At 39.4% G+C, this 19,322-nt stretch overlaps 7 protein-coding genes across 7 annotated transcripts; 6 read left to right on the top strand and 1 right to left on the bottom strand.

Annotated features, from left to right (window-relative positions):
- The first annotated feature begins 32 nt into the window (after window positions 1-32).
- Window positions 33-7,722, top strand: MONOS_5761 (putative UDP-glucose:glycoprotein glucosyltransferase). The gene is made up of 4 exons (XM_067875939.1): window positions 33-5,368; window positions 5,553-6,913; window positions 7,068-7,403; window positions 7,498-7,722. The coding sequence occupies exons 1-4, from the start codon at window positions 340-342 to the stop codon at window positions 7,627-7,629; spliced, it is 6,858 nt and encodes a 2,285-aa protein (XP_067724667.1). The 5' UTR covers window positions 33-339; the 3' UTR covers window positions 7,630-7,722.
- Window positions 7,723-7,731: 9 nt separating this feature from the next.
- MONOS_5762 (uncharacterized protein) lies at window positions 7,732-10,214 on the top strand. Its single transcript, XM_067875940.1, has 4 exons — window positions 7,732-8,123; window positions 8,179-9,278; window positions 9,489-9,546; window positions 9,788-10,214. The coding sequence occupies exons 1-4, from the start codon at window positions 7,762-7,764 to the stop codon at window positions 10,065-10,067; spliced, it is 1,800 nt and encodes a 599-aa protein (XP_067724666.1). The 5' UTR covers window positions 7,732-7,761; the 3' UTR covers window positions 10,068-10,214.
- A 79-nt stretch (window positions 10,215-10,293) lies between these two features.
- On the top strand, window positions 10,294-14,456 carry MONOS_5763 (putative PHD finger protein). Its single transcript, XM_067875941.1, has 7 exons — window positions 10,294-10,390; window positions 10,471-10,602; window positions 10,826-10,976; window positions 11,035-11,179; window positions 11,250-11,403; window positions 11,587-11,814; window positions 11,965-14,456. Exons 1-7 carry the CDS (start codon window positions 10,372-10,374, stop codon window positions 14,100-14,102), a joined length of 2,967 nt encoding a protein of 988 aa, XP_067724665.1. The 5' UTR covers window positions 10,294-10,371; the 3' UTR covers window positions 14,103-14,456.
- A 182-nt stretch (window positions 14,457-14,638) lies between these two features.
- MONOS_5764 (uncharacterized protein) lies at window positions 14,639-15,902 on the top strand. The gene is made up of 4 exons (XM_067875942.1): window positions 14,639-14,732; window positions 14,794-14,959; window positions 15,006-15,077; window positions 15,139-15,902. Exons 1-4 carry the CDS (start codon window positions 14,649-14,651, stop codon window positions 15,651-15,653), a joined length of 837 nt encoding a protein of 278 aa, XP_067724664.1. The 5' UTR covers window positions 14,639-14,648; the 3' UTR covers window positions 15,654-15,902.
- A 34-nt stretch (window positions 15,903-15,936) lies between these two features.
- On the top strand, window positions 15,937-16,680 carry MONOS_5765 (cofilin/ADF). The gene has a single exon (XM_067875943.1). It carries the CDS (start codon window positions 15,979-15,981, stop codon window positions 16,501-16,503), a length of 525 nt encoding a protein of 174 aa, XP_067724663.1. The 5' UTR covers window positions 15,937-15,978; the 3' UTR covers window positions 16,504-16,680.
- Window positions 16,678-18,941, top strand: MONOS_5766 (Autophagy-related protein 18 D (Atg18D)). Its single transcript, XM_067875944.1, has 5 exons — window positions 16,678-16,826; window positions 16,882-17,071; window positions 17,120-17,755; window positions 17,906-17,996; window positions 18,127-18,941. The coding sequence occupies exons 3-5, from the start codon at window positions 17,363-17,365 to the stop codon at window positions 18,588-18,590; spliced, it is 948 nt and encodes a 315-aa protein (XP_067724662.1). The 5' UTR covers window positions 16,678-16,826; window positions 16,882-17,071; window positions 17,120-17,362; the 3' UTR covers window positions 18,591-18,941.
- MONOS_5767 (putative U6 snRNA-associated Sm-like protein LSm1) lies at window positions 18,742-19,313 on the bottom strand (the record flags this gene model as incomplete). Its single annotated transcript, XM_067875945.1, has 4 exons — window positions 18,742-18,846; window positions 18,915-19,078; window positions 19,129-19,228; window positions 19,293-19,313. The coding sequence occupies 4 exons, from the start codon at window positions 19,311-19,313 to the stop codon at window positions 18,742-18,744; spliced, it is 390 nt and encodes a 129-aa protein (XP_067724661.1).
- Window positions 19,314-19,322: the final 9 nt, after the last annotated feature.

The raw sequence follows: 19,322 nt of genomic DNA, 5'->3' as shown, positions 1-19,322 counted from the left end.
AGCGAAATTATAAGTGACTTTGACGAGAATTTGTTTTGGAAATATTTTTTCAAATTTCATGAAAGCAATTTTTCTACAAAAGATGAAAAAGAGATTTATGATTTTACAATAGATTTTTTAAAAACTGAAGCGCATTCAGAAGCTATATGCGCTTCTCTTCAAGCAAAATTATCTCTTCATTCAAAAACAGTTATTGTGGAATCTCTTGATCAATTTTCAAAGCAAATCTTGCAAAGCCATCTTTCCAAATCAAGAAATAATTCATTTCCATCAACATTTCATGCATTTGCGACGCTTTCAATTCATTCAAAAACAAATGATGATACTAGCAATTTAAAAATGAATGACTCGTTGGACAATAAGTATTCAGCAGATTATGCATTACTCGGAAAAGAGGAAGAAATATTTTTCGATCTGAATGCATTGGAAACATCTCTGCATTCTCGTATTTATGAAAACAAGGAAAAATTAAAAAGGAAAAATTCAGAATTTCAAGAAACTTTCAACAATTTTCCTCTTGTAACAGACAACGATCATGTCATTCCATTAAATCCGTATGTGAAACCAGAATTTTTGACAATAGTTCACGTTTATGGAAATTTTGATGATCCACTTGTTTATAAATGGGTTTCTTCACTGATTAAAGTACAAAAAGAAATATCAATTGATAACAATGGAGCAGTTCCATTTTTAATTGTCTTTCGGCATAGCCGTTGTAATTTTACAAATGGTGAAACGAATGATGGATCAGAAGAGCCAATGGATGTTCCAGGGTACGGAATAGAATTAGCTGTTCGAGATTCAGAATACACATTCAGCGACACTCAAGCGCGTTCAACAAAAGCAAGTCGCACGAGCAACAGCACAAATGTTTCTTCTGAATATCCAAATGAAGATTCCAATCCATATTCAAAAAGAAAAAGTTTCTCAAAACAGTATCTTATTGCAACAGATCCGTTATACAATCAACCTATTCTTGGAATAGACATCCAGCGCATTGCACGCAACCACCCCAATCTTGCCAATTTATCGCACTTCATCAGCACAGGAAACAGCTCTGCAAACAAAACACACGAGCGTACGATCGATTTCTGGATGGACAATGAAACTTACCAAAAGGGCAAACCATTTGCAGTACCTGCAGAATCCCCACTGGGCCGTCTTCGTTCAGCACTTGTAGCCGTTGCTCTTTCCAAGCATCTGCCATTGGCGCTGACAAAGGATTTCGGAATGAAGGCAGCATACCATATTTATTCTTCAGATGATCCGCTCGGTACTCTGCAGCGCATAACATCAGCTTTGCCACTTGCTGCCCCGTCTATTGTGCATCTCAGCCCCAACAGAACATTCGTGCGGATGATGGAGCAGCAGCGACAGCACTACTCAGCACTGGAGGGATATCTGATGATCAACGGGCGTATACTGGACACAAGAGAGCTGAGCCAATCGCTCTCTGCATGGAACTTGGTGGACGAGGCATCTGCCGAACTGGCACATGCATCGTCACTTGTGGATGAAATCGGACTCGGCAGTGTTGCAGCAGAAAGCGTCGCAAGCTCTGCGGTGTTTCCAATGCTTCTCAACGACCAAGCTATCCAAGGGATGATGAACACGCCTCTTATGCACTCCCACAACGCCTTTTCGCTGCTCAGCATCCGCACAGCCATCCGACCGCCTTCGGAGTTGTATTACCTCAACAACATCGAGCACGATGAGCGCTTTGCTATGTGGATCCAGGACCCGAACTTCCTCATCCGTCTTCCCTCTGGAATGTTTCCACAGATCAAAAAGAATCTTATTGTTGTCAGCGCATTTGTCGATCTCCACAAGCCAGAAAGCGTCAAGACAGTCTCCATTATCCTCAACCTCATCAGACGAGGCGTTCCCATTCGATTCGCCATTGTGCCTATTGTCCCTACTCGCACTGGCTCAAACACACACATTGTTGATACTGAAAATGAAGTGGTCGACTCACCCTCTGAGTCTGAAAGGCTGGCCAGATGGTGGACTTACCATTCGAAGTGCTTCGGCTCAGTCGATGCAGCGCTGATTGTGGAGCAGGCGTGGTATCGCTCGTACAAGTCGCTGCAGCAGACCAACACGAAAAATGAGATCGAGAAAAGAGGGCTGCTCGTGAAGGATGTGGAAGCTATTGCAGTGAAGCGGTGGTATCGCATCAACGGTGCGAAGACGGTTGGCCTGCGCGGCAACGAGACACGAACAAACATGATGACACGCGACGAGTTTGAAATGGCAGTGAACGGCTCCTTCGAAGATGTGGAGAAAGAGCTGCGCAAAGTGAAGCAGACGCTGCAGGAGACTCATGTTCCTGTTCCGTCGATGTTTCTGAACGGGATTTTGTGCGGAACCGAAGACATTTCTGCCTCAATTGGCACGCTGGCGATGAAAGAGTACGACTTGCTGCGCTTCCTCATTGTGTCGCGGTCAATAAACCTGCGCACGCCTCATGCACTTGCAGCTGAAAAGAGGAAGCTGCTGGAGATAAACAGAGCTTTTGACAAAGCAGCTTCTTCTTCACACTCAGAATCATCAGAGAGCAATCAAGAGAAGCAATCTGTTGACAACGAAGAAGATGGACTTGCCCTTCCTCCAATTTTCAGACCGGAGAATCGGGGAAATGATGTTGTGGAGGAGATCTGGGAAGCAACCAGTCCTGAAGCTGTCTTTCGCAGCAGCAGACAGCTTGGGGCAGTGGCATTGGACGATGTGATGACAGAGAAAGAGAAAGTGATGCAGAAAGTGAATGAGGAGAAGAGGAAAAAGAGAGAAAAGCTGCTGAGAAGACTAGAGGAGCTTAAAAAGCTGGGTGACACACTGACACGGAAGGAGCTTTTGCAAATCAAGAAGCTACAGGAAGAGCTGCACGACATCGAAGCTGATGAAGATGATGAAGATGACGCTGGCTTCCTCAATCCGTCTGCGTCTGATGCATCACGGAGGGTGAGGCGTGCAGCCTTTGAAACAGAAGAGTGGGAGTTCCTGTTCCGCCGGTCGAAAGGAAAAGAGGGCAATCACTTCGTTACACTGGGGCAATTCGACCCAATGCCACTCGCCAGCCACGTGCCGCTGCGTCGAAATGTGCTGTTTGAGACGACTGCTGAGGAAGAGAAGTGGGGCGCTGAGAAGTCTTTGCCATCTTCGGAAACTGGAAGACTGCCAAATATCTACTTGTCTTCGCCGTTTGCACAGCCGTCTTCAAATCCAAACTCAGCTGCACACTTTCTGTCATCCGCATATTTGGCATCGCTGATACACCAATCAACTTTTGTGTATCCGCCTTCACGTCAACTGCTCATGTCGTCGTCATCATCAGCATCTTCTTTGGATCAGTCGCAAGAAGCCAGCACTCAATCAGAAAAGAGGACTTCAAACATAAAGAACCGGCTGCTGAACTGCTCTGCTCCTCTGACACATTTCCTTGTGATTGATCCAACAGATGCACACCACATCGCAACAGCCATACAAACAGTCTCAGAAATGACTGCAGGTGTGTCTCGTTTGGCGTTCCTGTTTTACGCCACCGAAGCCAACCAGCTTTCTTTCCCGTCTTTGTTCCTTGAGACAATCGACAGAGTGCCAATGAATCTGACTCAGTCGTATGTTTTGGCGCTGCTTGACGCCTCAGTCAGTCCATCCGGCGAAGTTCATTCAGCTTTTTCAAAGGAGACTGTTTTGGACACTTTGAAGAAATGGAGTGTTGAAGAGGCTGGTGTTTCTGTTTCTGAGTGGAATTCATTGGTGAATGTGAAAGAATACAGAAAGGATGAGGATTCAGTTGATGCTGATAATAACGAGAGCCAAGTTAAACACGAATGGCTCAGAAAGATCTTATCAAAAGTTGAATTGCTTGCATCGGGCGACAAGAAAACAATGGCATCTCTTACAAACACACTCAAATTGCATCGCCAGAAAATACGCGAAATGGATTTGACTCAACCGTTTTTGGGGAATGAAGTGATAATAATGAAAGCCAAAGTGCAATCATGTGAGAAGCTGTCTGCTGCATTTCTGATTACAAACGGTTTGGTTCGCCCGCTTCTGTGGTCTGAAGCGAAGGTGAAGCAATATTCGTGTGTGGAGTATTACTCGAAAATACTCCATGATACACACCCGCTGCATGTGAGAGATGCCAACGCTTATACAGATGAATGTGCGATTCCATTGGAATTCGGCTTATACGAAAATCCTCATTATTCCTCTCGTTCTGCGCCTGACTTCGATGCCGCTTTGTGGTCGCTTCTGGACAAATCTGGGATGAAGCACGTTGAGTCGTGGGAGATGCTCAACCGCTGGCTGCCTTTGTGGCGCAATCTGGTTGAAAAAGGAGAAGAGCTTGTAGACGACGAGGCAGTGAGGCTGACAGGATTGTTGAACGAGAAATGGATGGAGAAGAAGCTGATCGAAAGGATGAAACTCGGAGCTGATAAGGTTGTTGAAGGCTCAAAGAAGACAAAGAAAGAAGAGGAAGAGAATAAAGCTGAAGCAGATAAAGTAGATAAAAACAACAAGATCAATTCCAAAGAAGAAGTCAACAGTGTTGAAAGTGATGACAATGAGACAGACGATCTTTTGCTGAAGAGAGTGTATGACGATGGCTCTTCTCTTGTTTCAGTGCTGTGTGATGTGCAGGGAATGCACTGCCATCTGAGGCCGCGTGCAACTGCAATCCAAAGAGAGACAGCAATTGTGTTCTCGAACCTCCGCTATTCGTGCCCGATGATGCCAAAGGAGGACTTGCCTGAATCAAAAGAGGAGAAGAAAGAGGAGAAGAAAGAGGATGCAAAAGAAGCTAAACAAAGAAATTCAACAACAGAAGAAGCAAAACTGGATGAAAACGAAAAAGAAGCAAGCGCTTCATCAGACGAAGAAGAGAACAACACAGTCGAAGACGATTCGTCTCCACAGGAAATCTTAGCAGATCAGCAGAATTTGAACACAGAAGCATCAGATCTCGCAGCAGGTTCATCTTCTGCAGCTGTTCCAGCACTGTTGAATGTGTTTGCCGCAATCGATCCGATGAACATGGCGCAGCGTCCGCTGATTTCTTTGCTTGTGCTTCTCCGCAATCAATTTGGCCGCTGGATGCAGAACTCGACTTTGGTTCTGACACCCCCAACGACCATATCATCGATGCCTATGGCGTCGTTCTATCACTACGTGGCACCATCTCCCTTGACTTTTGATGAGAAGACAGGAAAGCTGCAGAGGAGCGTGAAAGTGCTGTTTGAAGATCTGCCGCCGCACTTTGTGTTCACCCTCAATCATCAGGCAACGATGGGGTGGATGGTGGTGCAGAAGGAGGCAAAGGACGATCTGGACAACATAAAGTTCGATTCAGAAACAAGCGGTTTGTTTTTTCTTTCACTTGAATTTTTAATAAATTTAATTATCAATATTCATTCGGCTTTTAAACCAATGAAAAAAATTTCTGCATTATTTCTTAAAACTACCAACTGTTAAATGCTTTTGATATTTTTTTTCCCAAATAAATAATTTTTATTCTTTTCTAAAATTTCTATTTTTATCCTCAGATGAGCCACGTGTAGTGAAAGCGGTATATGCAATAGACCGATTTGTGATACACGGACATGCACTGGATATCTACGACAGACCAGCTGCTGGCCTTCCTCTTTCTCTTGTGACTGAGACACCTGAAGAACTCAACAGGAACATCTTGTCTCTTTCTGTGAGCAGAAATGAAAGCAAAAAAGACACAAAAAATAACAGTCAAATGAGCAACAATCAAAACACATCTTCCATTGTCCCTGTGCCATCTGCTCAAACCAAAGCAATCTTCAATTCCACCACAGTCATCATGAGCCAGCTTGGCTATTTCCAACTTTCCACTCCTTCTGCTGGTGTGCACACGCTGTCACTTGCCCCAGCCCTGTCTGATTACATGGCCTTCCTCAGCGTCACTCCGCTTTCTCTGCAGATGCGCACAGACTCCGAGCCTGCCTCTGTCTCTGCCACGCCAATTCAGAGTGTTAAGCCAGACATCAGACACACAAGCCGAAGTGTAGCTGTGGGAAAGGGAGGAGGAGAGTATCTGCACAGCAGCCGGCAGTCGATGAAGGTGATGATCAGAGGATGGGACGGGCTGTCGCTGGATGTGCGGGTGAATGCGCTGGAGAGGAAGCACAACTTGTACAAGCTGATGAAGGACTCAATCAGCGGAGGAAACAGTGTAAATGGCGGTGGTGCTCTTTCAAGTTCTGAACGGAAAGTGGAAGGTTGGCTCGAGCTGACAAAAAGCTTTTTGAGGAACTTGCTTGCGAAAATGCGAAAAGGAAATGCTACTACACCTGCCAAAGCTGATGCACTTTCATCAAATCGGAAATCTTCTTCTTCTTCTCCTCCTCCTCCATCACATTCTTCTTCTTCTTCTTTGGAGTCATCTCAATCAATTTCCATGTCTCAATCTTCTTCTGAACATGTCCCAGCAACGCCAAAGCCGGCCATCCACATCTTCACCATCTGCTCGGGACATCTCTACGAGCGCCTGGCCAAAATTATGATGACGTCTGTTGTCGACCACACGAAGCAGCGGGTGAAGTTCTGGTTCATCGGCTCAGTGACTTCTCCGCTGTTTCGGCGCACGCTTCCCAAGATGGCTGCAGAGTTCGGGTTTGACTACGAGTTTGTGGACTACGTGTGGCCTGGCTGGCTGACACGTCCCACGACAAAGATGCGGACGGTGTGGGCGATGAAGATCCTGTTTCTAGACGTGCTGTTTCCGCTGGATGTGGAGCGGGTCATCTTTGTGGACGCAGACAATGTGTGCAGGACTGATATGATGCAGCTGATGGAGCTGGATATGAAAGGGGCGCCATATGCATTCACACCTTTCTGCAGCAACAGACCAGAAATGGCATCTTACAGATTTTGGGAAGTTTGTTTAGATTTTTCCTTTTTTATTTATATTTTAAACTTTTCCATTTATACCATTGCTTTTACACTTATCTCTTTTGTTTTTCTTACTTTCTTTTTGTCTAAATTGAACAAAACCATGCAACATTATCATCTTTCAAACTGAATGATTACAGACTGGCTATTGGAAGTCAAAGCTGAATGGTAAGCCATATCACATTTCCGCTTTGTTTGCTGTTGATCTCGGCCTGTTCCGTTCAATGGGCGCCGGCGACTATTTGCGAGAGACGTATGAAGAGCATGCACTTGACAAGAATTCTCTCTCCAACTTAGATCAAGACCTGCCAAATATGCTCCAGGATGTCATCCCCATCTATTCACTCGACCAAAACTGGCTCTGGTGCGGGTCGTGGTGCTCGGACGAGACACAAGAAAAGGCACGGACAATCGATCTGTGCAACAATCCCAGAACAAAGGAACACAAACTGGCATATGCCAAACGTGCAATTCCAGTATGAATTTTTTTTTATTTTTTTTTCAAATATTAATAACTCGAAATTTGTAAAACAATTAAATGTAATTATTTAATCATGTTTCTTATTTTAGGATTGGAACATATACCATGAAAAGATTTTAACTCTCGAGCAAAAGCTTGGCGTCAATATCAATACTACAACGGTTCCAGAAACACCAAAACAAAAGCAAATTCCACTTCCACCAAACAAAGACGAGCTTTAAGTTAAAAAAACACACATTTAATTATCAAACATTACACGTCACTAACTTCTGAAAATATTCAATAATTTTTATTCACAAATAATTATCGAAAAAGGGGAGATCATTCAAATTTGTTTTTGTGATTTCTCATCTATGAGCGATTCAACTGCAAAAACAAGCACAGAGGATACATTAATACAGCTTGAAAATATGCTGAATTTAGTTATTTTACGTATAACTTCAGCTCAAAGTTTGAAAGACTTGGAGCAAGTTGAACCTTTTGTACAAAAGCTCAAACATGACAACCGCATCCCTCCATCTCTTGCTGATCAAGTAAAACGTGTTTCAAGTACGTTGGATAGGGTTAAAGCTCGCCTTTCTCCAATGGATTATGTTTCTTTACCTCTGGACGATAGTTTATCGGTTTCTAATTCTTTTGATGCTTCTTTCACAAAAACAGATGATGAAATGTTACAAATAACACGAGGAATTCTAAAGGGGGTTAGAAAATCTGGGTTTGAAAGAAAAAATTGTAATTTTTTCGTTTACAATCTTTTTTGTTCATTTTAGTGATTCCAGTCTTATGACTGTTGAAACCGCTCTAACGATACTTAAAAAAAATCTTGTTTCTGCACAAATGTCGGATCGTCCTGATATTGTGAACACAGAAATGTTTACACACCTCACAAACTTGATTAAACATCATCCATCAACAAACATTCGAAAATTAGTTTGTTCTGTACTTGATGAAGCACTTTCCGACAACCCGGAATACCTTCGTCAAGTGTTTTGCCCAGATTTAGCAGAAATGCTGAATATTTTCATTTCAGGTTCACATGAAACAATTCAATCAGATCATCTTCTTCCACTTTCACATTTCACGTCATCTCGAGATCAAGAAATTGCATTACAACTTATCAACAGCGGTACAATAGAGAATTTGATGAGATTAGTGCAGCATACCGATTCTACAGTCGTTCATTTCGCAATTCAATCACTTTTTGATTTGCTGAATGAAAATGGTTACGTAACAAGAGCAGAAGATAAAAGTCAAGCAAAAATCACAAAAGCATCAGACGCAACCATTCAAAATTCTGCTTCAGCAACGTCATCTACAGCATCATCTGCGTCTGCTTCCTCTTTGCCCTCTTCCGAATCAACCACAACACACACTTCATCCAACCAGTTGCTCTCATCTTATCACACACAGAATTCAAATGTGGCGCGTGTCGAATCAATTGGGGGTATGTCTGTGCTTAAGAAGGTTCTAAGTGAAGTGCAGCGAAGTGACAATCAAATGATCGCGTCGTGGTGTCTTTGCGTGCTGCTTCGTTCGCTTCCTCTGCGCGGAGAATATGGAAGACTGGTGAGAGACATAATGGATGTGGTTGAAAGGATGGGGCTGTGCAAAAAGCAGAGCGAGGAAGAAATGAGCGAGAAAGAGGAAAAAAGCAAAGAGGAAAAACCAGGAACTGAGAATGGACAGAAGAAAGAAGACAAAAAGGAAGAAAACGAGGAGAAATCTGATGACAAACATTTGGATGATTCTCAACTCCTTTCAAGTTCTATATCTTCTTCTTCTTTAACTGCTAAGGCAAGCAGTTGTGCAGGAAATGAATCAGTTATATTAAATACTCTTTGCTGCCTGTGTTGCGTAGCAGGAAATAAAGGTATATTTCAATGACAAGAATAAAGCAAAGACAATAATATTTTTTTCTTTTCTTTTCTTTTTTTTTGAAAGCTTTGCACTTTGTTGACTATCTCTTTTTTTTTTTTAAAAAAAATTCTTAACAAATTTTTTGAAAAAATTTATCATCATCTGCTTTTGCTATTCATTAATATTTCAATTTAAATGTTCTTTTGTATTTGTTTCATCCCAGCAAACCATTTCCGTCTATTCCAAACAAACGCCCATGTTTTTGCGTCGAACTGCTTAAGGTTTGCACTTGTTATCATAATAATTTTTAATTATCCCTTAAATCACAAAACTTTTAATGTTTTCATCAATTGTTATGTTCTCTGTTCTGTATTTGCTTTTACTCATCTTTATTTTGCTTCCTTTCTTCCTTTCTTCCTTTCTTCCTTCTGCTTTCTTTGATTTTACAAACGCATCTCTTCTTTATTTATTTTTAAATTATCCAATTTCTATCCACTTTCAAATAAAATAAAATAAAATTAGCCATCCATCGTCTGACATTGTAGCAAAAGCACTGACGTTGCTATGTCTCCTCATGGAAGACGGAGACAGCTTCAACAAATCGATGATTATGTCTGTTATTTCACTTCAAACACTTCATCAAATCTCTTTATCTGATTTCAAACTCTCAGATCACAATTCATCATCATCATCATCAACATCACCTTCTTCCTCTGCTCCTGCTGCTGCTTATACTCGGAATTATTTCGCTCCACAATGCAACATACTTTCAGCGGTTCTACTTGCAAAACTGGTATCTTAGAAAGGCATTTCATAAACGAGTTGGAATCAAGAAAATTTTTTAGTAATTCATTTTTCTTTATTTTAATGAAAATATTTTTTTTTTGTAAAACATAGCATTTAAGTTTTCCAAAGCTCGCTTTTTGATAATAAAACTCTATAATTAAAAGATATTTTCAATCTTATGATTTCGACTTTTTTGATAGATGATATGGAATCTGATCAGAGTTTTTGAGTAAATATGGGCATTTTTAATATTTTTTATTGATCGTTTGTAAGCGCTTCAGAGCAGTGTTACCAAACGATTTCATTATTTCCGCAAGAACATGGAGGAATCTGAAAATAGTTTGGAATAATTACCTTTCTGTACTCGTAGAATCTCTTTTGTTTATTCGAATCTTTCCCATTCTTTATAATCTTCACAGATACCACAAATTCTGAAAATACTTTTGAAGAAGAATTAAAAGATGAAAACAATGAACAAAATTCTGAAAATGCTTTTGATGATGCTGCAAATCCGAATGTGGATGCTTTAGATGACGAGATCCCAGATTCAGGTTTGAAATCGCCTTACAAATTCTTTTAGTTAATTATCAACCAAAACATTAAAAAATATTTTTGCACATAATCTTATTATCTTATATTTAAATTATGTTTCTTGATTATTCACCAAAAAATGCGGGAAACTTTTCTGAACTGATGAAAATTGAAAAAAATGGAAAATACCTTTAAAAATTCATTTTATTTGGACCAATTACATTATCATTTCAAAAATTTTAGCAAAAGTGTGCACTGTTTGTGGGCTTAGCGCAGATTTTGAGGACAATGTTATTGTTTACTGTGATGGATGCCAAGTTGCTGTTCATGCTGCTTGCTACGGAATAACTGATGAGGAGTTAAATAAAGATAAATGGTTTTGTAGGCCATGTAGGTTTGATAATTTCTTCTTTTGAATAAGACATTTTTTCTATTGCGAATATTTTGTTTAGGCATGGATTAAAACCTCGTCTTGCTGATGGGCAGCCCAACCCAAAAAGAAAATGCAAGCTATGCCACCACGCTGGTGGGGCGATGAGCGAATTGAAAGATAATTTAGGTTGGATACACACGTGCTGCGGAATTTATTTTCCAGAAGTGTGCAAATAATAAAGAATTTGCTGAAGGATAATAATTTTCATGAAATGTATTGTTTTTTGTTTTATAGGTCGTATTTGATAAAGAGCATGTTGATATAAGTTTGGTGAAGAAATCGAGATTCAAAGGAAAATGCTGCATTTGCCAGTCGGATCTTGGAGCCATGATGAAATGCGGAGCTGCTGACTGTGACAAATCTTTTCACATCAGCTGTGCTGTCAAATGTTTGCTATTGCTATTTTTTTATGTTCAATCAGTTGAATTATTTTATTTTCTTCTTCTCCTCCTTTTTTTTCGTTTTCTTCTTTTCTTTATTTTGATTTGAATGCGTTATTTCTTTGTAATCAAAATTATTTTGAAAACATTTTCTTTTTTTTAAATAATAATAATCATCATTGACCTTATAGACAGTCTGTTGATAGATTCACTTCCTCATCCTTCTCTCGACATCGATGCTCTTTACCTGCATTTTTGCAATGAGCATTCACCGATCTTTGAGAAGCTGCCAGACAGCACCAAATATCTTGTGTCTGTGAAGAGGGAGATAAAAGCGCTGACTCCAGAGCAGAAGGACAGCTATCCTGGTGCTCTGTCAGTGGAAGAGATCTATGGATGCAAAGACGCTTGCAGAAAGAGTATGCTTTTTATTGCTAATTCCAATGAATTTTCATTTATTTTGATACATTTTTTTTAATAAAATAATATTTCTTTTAAATATTTGATAAATTTTTCTTTTCTTTTATTCTCTTTCCTTTTTTATTTTTTTATTTGAATTGCTTTCTTAGGCAAGCGCAACAAGCCCCTTCCGTTCCGAGAGATAACCAATCCATTTGCTGCGCTGTCTGGGTGTGTCAATGCCCATCTTCAGCAGTCGAAGGCAGAGTCAAAGAAAAAAGAGACAACCAAAAAGAACAATGCTTCAAAGTCGATTGTGGATGACTTTGTGAAAGGGGATGAATTCGACGATGAAGATGATGCTGAAAATGAAGAAGAGAAGGAAAAGAAAGCAGATGCAAATGATGGTGAGTCTGCATCTGCTGCTGGAGCATCAGCAGAAGCTTTGCCAACAAAAGGAAGGAGAGGGAGGAAGAAGGGGAGCAAAGCGGGGAAAGTTGGGAGGAGAAAGAGAGAAGAAGAGGACGAAGACTTCAACGACGCAGGAGAAGAGGACGAAGACGAAAGTGATGATGATTTGTTCAAAGAGAACGAAGAAGAAGGATATGGAGACGATGAAGATCTGGCTGAAGATGAAGAGATGAGCGACTTCTTCTCAGAGGAAGAGGATGAAGACGACTTTGGGGTGGATGGAGAAGGCGGGAGACGGGGAAGAGGCAGAGGCAGAGGAAGAGGGAGGGGAAGAGGAAGTGGAATGAGCAGTGGAAGTGGTAGTGGGAGTGGAAGAGGGAGAGGCAGAGGAAGAGGAAGAGGAAGGGGGCAAAGCAGTGATTTCAATGCAACATATGGGCAGTTCAATCCACAGGGTGTTGGAATGCTTCAGTTCACTCCATCGCCACAGCAAATGCAACAGCAGCCGCAGATGATGATGATGGGGATGATGGCGCCTCAGATGCCATCACAGACACAAGCACAGACACAGACACAACAGTCACAACCTCCTATGCAGATGCCAATGCAGATGAATGTGCAAGGACAGCCTCAGACTCAGATGCCACCACAGTCAACGACACAGCCAATGGCACAGGCACAGCCACAGCCACAGCCACAGATTGCTCCGAATGCTCCAATTGGAGCGCAGTTTCCTTATCAGTCACTTCCGATGCAATCGATGCCATATGGCTCTTCTCCTTCTCCTTCTGCTGCTGCTTCTGCTTCTGCTGCTTTTGGTGGAAGTTATGCAGCTGGAGATGCTAGAGAAGGAAGTGGAAGAGGAAGAGGACGGGGAAGAGGAAGAGGCAGAGGAAGAGGGAGAGGGGGAAGAGGAGAATACGACGACGATGATGATGACTTTGACTCAGACATGGATGAGATGATGGACTATCGGAGTGAAGGAGAAGGAAGAGGCAGGGGCAGAGGGAGAGGAAGAGGAAGAGGCAGAGGAAGAGGTGGAATTGGCAGTGGAGATGGAGGAGATGGGTTTGGCAGCAGCTTCAGCAGCAGCAGTGGAAGTGGAAGAGGCCGAGGAAGAGGCAGGGGCAGAGGAAGAGGCATAATTGATCCAATGTCCCAGTTTCCGTCTCAACCTGACTATCAGCCAGCCATTTCGCCTGACGACCCAACCGTTCCGCCCATCACACCCTCAATGCCTGCATACGCTCTCAGCTTCCCTTCGTTCCCTGGCTCTCCTGCACATCCACCAACTCTTTCAGCAGTGAACAAGACAGCTGGCACAGCAGATTCTTCTTTCCCTTCTTCCTCCTCCTCCTCATCTTCTTCTTCTTCTTCCTCTTCCTCTTCCAAAGCAGTTGCTGCTGCCTTTTACCAGAAGATCCCACAAAGCACCATCCAGCCGTGGATGACAGGAAATGTGAGCAATGGATTCAGATCAATTGGTGCACAGCCATCAACATCATTGCCTTTGCCCTCTTTGTCTTTGGCATCTTCCTCTTCCTCCTCCTCTTCCTCTTCCCTCTCCTCTCCCACGTCCATCCTATCTGACGCTGCTAAGCTTTCATCACTGGCTCACCATCACTACAATACATACGGACAGCCATCTTCTTCTTCTTCTTCTTCTTCTTCTTCTTCTTCTTTATCATCTTCCTCTTCTGCTGGTGCATATCCACCTCACTCGTCAGTCGCAGGCTCCTTCTCTTCGTTCTCTGCGCCTCCTCCGCCTGAGCACCCAATCGTAGCATCGATGCCGTCGTTTATGCAGTCTGCACTCAGAATGGCGCCTCTTCTGAATGCTTCTTCGGGCACTTCTGCTCCAGCACCCGTTCTCCCGCCTTCCGATGAGCAGTTTTAATGCTGGTTCATCACTATGAGTTTCACTATTAATAATATGATGATTCGAAATTGTGAATACAATAAAGTTGAATTATTGACTTTTTACTTATATTTTTTTAATTTTAAATATCTTTACGTTCAGTTTTATTATATTTTGTTAACATCCATGTAGCCTTGATTTTGTGTTGCATTAATGCTATTGTTCATCGAGCAACACTTGATTCTTTAACAAATCTTATTTTTTTTTATCATTTTTTTCACCTGAATATCTTTATTTTTCCATTCTGAAAATTTTATAATCAACTCAAAGTTTCGCAAAAACTTTTGCTTTTCAAATAGAAATTGTAAAGTTCAAAAATAAATTATGCACTTATCTTCATTTATTTGGAAATTGCAAAGTGACGTTCATATCATTTAGAAAGAAGATCAAAAAATGGAAATTTTTTAAATAATCTCAGTTTTGAATGAGGATTCTAACTATTGGATTTTTTGTTCTATCTGAAAACAGCACACACAACGAGCACAATTCAATTTATAGACAATTTTGAACCCTTTAATAATATTAATGTATCAACAACAAGCTCAGCATAGTCCCACACCATCCAAAGTTGTTCCAATCATTCTTTTATGTTCTCTTATTTTTATGTTGGTATGACTAGTTAGAAATTGAACGATTTTATGAAGTATTTTGTTTTATTTTTAAAAAAAAGATTGCTGGAATGATAAATAAATTCTTCATGCTTAGTTGGGTTGACGCAGCTGTTGCCGTTTTAGGATTAATAGCAACAAATTTGGTGGATCCTAATCTTCTTCTTTTGTTCGTTGTAATTGGAATGTTTTCATTTTTCATCCAAGTCATGCATTTGATAATAATATGTGTGGTTCTTTTCAAAGACGAATTTGACTAATTGTAGTTTTATAGTATATGACTTTGCCGACGTTCCATATAGTCTTTATTATGTTATTGGAACAATTGCCCTTTGCATCTCAAAGGGTTTGTACATTTTTAAGAAAGAATCTAATCGAAAATCCAAATTTTCACCTTTTTTTTAAAGTCATTGCTTCTCTTTTAGCTTATTGTTTTAGAGATTCTATATTGCATGAACAGCAAATATTTGGACCAAGCCCCGGACCGAAACAAGCTTTCTTCTTTAAATACTATGATTCAAAGCAAACGGATGTTGCAAAGATAAATTCATTACAACCTCAAGCTTATGTGCAGCAACCTCCTTATGGATATGTTCCTCAGCAAAACATTGCTAATTTTAGTCTAACTGGAGTTGGAAACTCGGTGGGAAGCGGAATTGTTCAAGGATATGCACCTCAAATGCAGAGTAATCATCCTGAATATACACCAGCATCATTGAACAATGAAACAACATCAGAAGCACAACAAAATTACTCCTTTAATGAATCTACTCCTTATAATGGAACATTTGGTATTGAACAACAGGTTGTGCAGCAAGTAGAACCGCAGAATGAACCGCAAATTGAACAGCAAATTGAACAGCAAATTGAACAGCAGCAGACTGTTAATAATGTTCAAGAATTTTACAGTGAAACTGTGTAATGTCTTATAATTATAATTGTTTCATTCTGTTTATATTTGTTTGGATTATTTATATACCTATAATTTGCATTCTTTATTTTGCAATCTTCGATTTTTCATTTTTTTCAATAATTAGATGTACGTCTTTATTTCTTTTTTAACAATTCTCTTGTTGTTTTAATCGCGGATAGATTTTTTTTATTCTTTTTTTAGGAGTTATTACTCATAATCATTATTATTTTGCGGAGAAAAAAAAATAGCATTAAATTTTATGAACATTTTTTAAAAATGAAAGTAGGGGTTAGATCATTAGGGCCTTAATCCCTGTCATCAAGCATAAAAAGTTATGTCTTACACAACCGTTGGAGCTATTCAAGTGAAAAACGAAGAAGAAATTCGCGAAGTTATTGCTGATATCAAGAATGATGCAACGGAAACAAACTTTATTGTTCTTGGATATGAAGATGGAAAATCAAATTGCATCCAATTGGTAGCCAAAGGAACAGAAGGAATTGCTGGTGTTCTTCCTCTCATGACTCCAACGTTCATGGGCTATGCTTATATTCGTGTGATCAGTGGTGATGCTGAATCTCGCCGACCGAAATTTATTTTCATTAGCTTCTCAGGGGAATCTGTGTCTCTTGTGAAGAAAGGAAAAATGGGAACTCATGTCTCTTCAATTAACACCTTATTCGGATACTCACATATCCAAGTCCAGGCTTCGCATCCATCCGAACTTGATGAAGCTGATCTGATGGATAAAGTGAAAAAGGCCTCTGGTGCAGATTATGACAGCGGAAGCAACAAAGGAGGATATACTTCAAAGGTTACTGAAATCAAAGCAGAAGGAAGCAAGGCATTTTCTTCTTAGATTTGCCTTTTTAGAGTTTTATAATGAAATCATTCGATTATTGTTCTGTTTTTACTGAGGGTTGTTGCTTTGTTTATTTTTATAGCATCTCACTCATTATGCAATCGATAGACATCACCTATTATTTTTGATATACTTCATAAGTTGTAACATTTGTGTATTTTTTTATGGGCGTTTTTTTCATGTGATATTTTTGATGGAAATAAATTCTTCACTGGGCTTTAATTATCTGAAGTTTGAAGTAACTGGGAAAAGAATTTCAATTTGTTCAGATAATGGATTTAAATTGTTGGATTCAAATTCGCTGATTCAAAGCGCACCAAGTCTGAATTGTTAAATGTAATTTTTTGATTACAAAGTTGTTGTTTTCATTATAAGCAAAACCATCATGCTCAGAAAGGATTATTTTTGGGGAAAGTGTTGCCAAAACTTTGTTATTCGTTTATGTTTCACAAAAAAAGCCTCTTGAGCCTTATTATTTAAAAGTTTGCAGCATTGAAACAAATGAAGTTCTTGTGGAACAACAGGTTCCATATAATATTATTGGAATCAAGGTGAATGCAGAATTGTGTGAACGTTATTGCTTTTGAGCTAATTACTCAAATTATTATCCAAGTATTTTATTAATTTTCCCCGACCATTTAAAATTATTGAACTTAAAAAATCTTCAGCCAGTGATTAATTTTCGTATAAGTTTGCTGTATTTAGTATCAATATCAATTTTTTATTGAAAAATTTAGAACTCCCCTGTTTTTCAAATAAAACTGTTTCACTTTCAATTAATAATTTTGACGCTGCAGAGAGCTCAAATGACTTGAAAAGTTGTCTTGCATTTCCTCTGCAAAATGTTAATGGAGTAATGATGATGTTGTGCTTGAACAAGAAAATATTGGAATTGTACGCTTCTGTTGCTTCTCAAGTTAGCGATGAGTCAAAGCACATTCAAGTGTCTGCCTTGTCTTCTCGCTGCTCAGAGACTCATTGGCCATCTCTTCAATCTGACATCGGCAGTGACTCGATTGACGTTCAATCTAGTTCCAAATCATCTTCGAATCCCGAAGTGTCAATCGCAACCGATTTTTCATATTTGCATGATCAATCAACAATTCCAGAATACTATCTTTCGGCTGATTCTCCACCTTTATTATCGGCTATTGCTGAATCTCAGTGGATATTTTCCGCTGCTGATCATCCAATAGCTTGCGTTTCGTTTAGTGGAGATGCCTCTCTATTAGCAACCGCATCTGTTCGGGTTTGTAATGCTAAATTTTTATTGCACAGTTTTTTCCATTTTTGTGTATTTCAAACTGTTTCTTTTTATATTTTGATTTTATTTATTTATTTTATTTATTTTTTATTTGTTGTTTTTTTTTAATTTTTCATGCAAATGTTTAATTAATAGGGAACTGTTATTCGCGTATGGGATGTGAAGCACAGAAGACACTTGTACAACTTTCAAAGATCAGAAACAGGAAGGATATCTTCTATTTATTGTTTGTTGTTTCAGACTTTTTTTATTCAGTTTTACAATTTTATTCAACTAATTATTTTTCTTTCTTTCTATCCAATTTTATTTTAATTTAATTTTATTTTATTTTTTTTTTTTTTTTTATTGTTGAATAGCTCTTTCATTCTCAATTGACAACAATCTTCTTGCTTGCTCTGGGTCTACAGATACGATTCATATCTTTGCATTAGATGACTCATTAAAAGGAATGCAAACACATTTATCTTTCATTCAAAATATTCCAGATTTCGCAAAGGAACAAATATCAAAATTTGCTCCTTCATTTGTTACATCAAGTCATGCTTCTTCCTCAACCACTCCATCTTCAACACCTCCTCCACCATTTAAATTATCAGTTATAAAAATTAAGGTCAGCTCACTTTTAGGAGCAAGTCTCCTTTTGCAATCGACACTTGGATGGTCTGCTTCACCAACACCAGAAAATTACAACCTTCTTATTGCATTCTCCGACGGATCGTTTTTCCAATGTGCAATATCTCATGATTATAAACTTCTTTCCAGTACAAAAATTGTTCTTCCTTCAACAAAAAAGCAATTGGATAAAAAACATGCCAAATGAAAGTAGCTTGTTGAGTTTTTCTTAAAGAAAAATGGTTGAATTACTGAAAATAGCAACACACACAAAGTTTTTCAGAAATGAATTGGGTGAAATGGAGAAGTGCTTTGCACGAGTATATGCGAAATGTTGATGAAAGAATAATTGAATTGAGTTAAACAGCCCAAGACTCGTCGAACTGCCCTTCAAAAAGAAGACCTCGTTCTGCGAGATGATCACGTAGTGCGATTTCTGCCTTTTTAATCTTCTCTTGTTCTTCCTGAAAATGAAAGTTTTGTGAATTTCATTATTTTATGAAATAATTGTATTTTTTTTTTTTATTCAAACTGTGTACTGTTCAATAATATCGACTAATTCAACTTTTTTGCACTTTTTTGCTATTGGGTCTGTCAGAGGCATTTGACAAAGCGTAGAAATCGTCTCTCCTCTTAGAATTAATGTTCCAAGTTCAATATCAGCATATTTATCGTCGACCATGATACGTTCCACAGCTATGAGAAATATACAAAAACATCATTGAACAATATACTATTTAAAATACCTCCTTCAAGAACAACATTGGTGAATGCATCAAATGTCCTCATCCAACCAAGAATAACTTTATTATCGCGTGTGTGAACAATCACATACGTATCGACTTCCTGATTGCAAAGATGGTTAATAAAATATAAATGATGTCTTTAACTTTTAAAAGCAAAAGCAAACAGCAGATAGGGTGCAAGCCATTCACCTGTT

This window comes from Monocercomonoides exilis (genome assembly GCF_001643675.1).
Source record: "Monocercomonoides exilis strain PA203 chromosome Unknown scaffold32-1190040, whole genome shotgun sequence".
Classification (NCBI taxonomy): domain Eukaryota; phylum Preaxostyla; order Oxymonadida; family Polymastigidae; genus Monocercomonoides; species Monocercomonoides exilis.
This window is presented reverse-complemented; position numbering and strand designations above follow the sequence as displayed.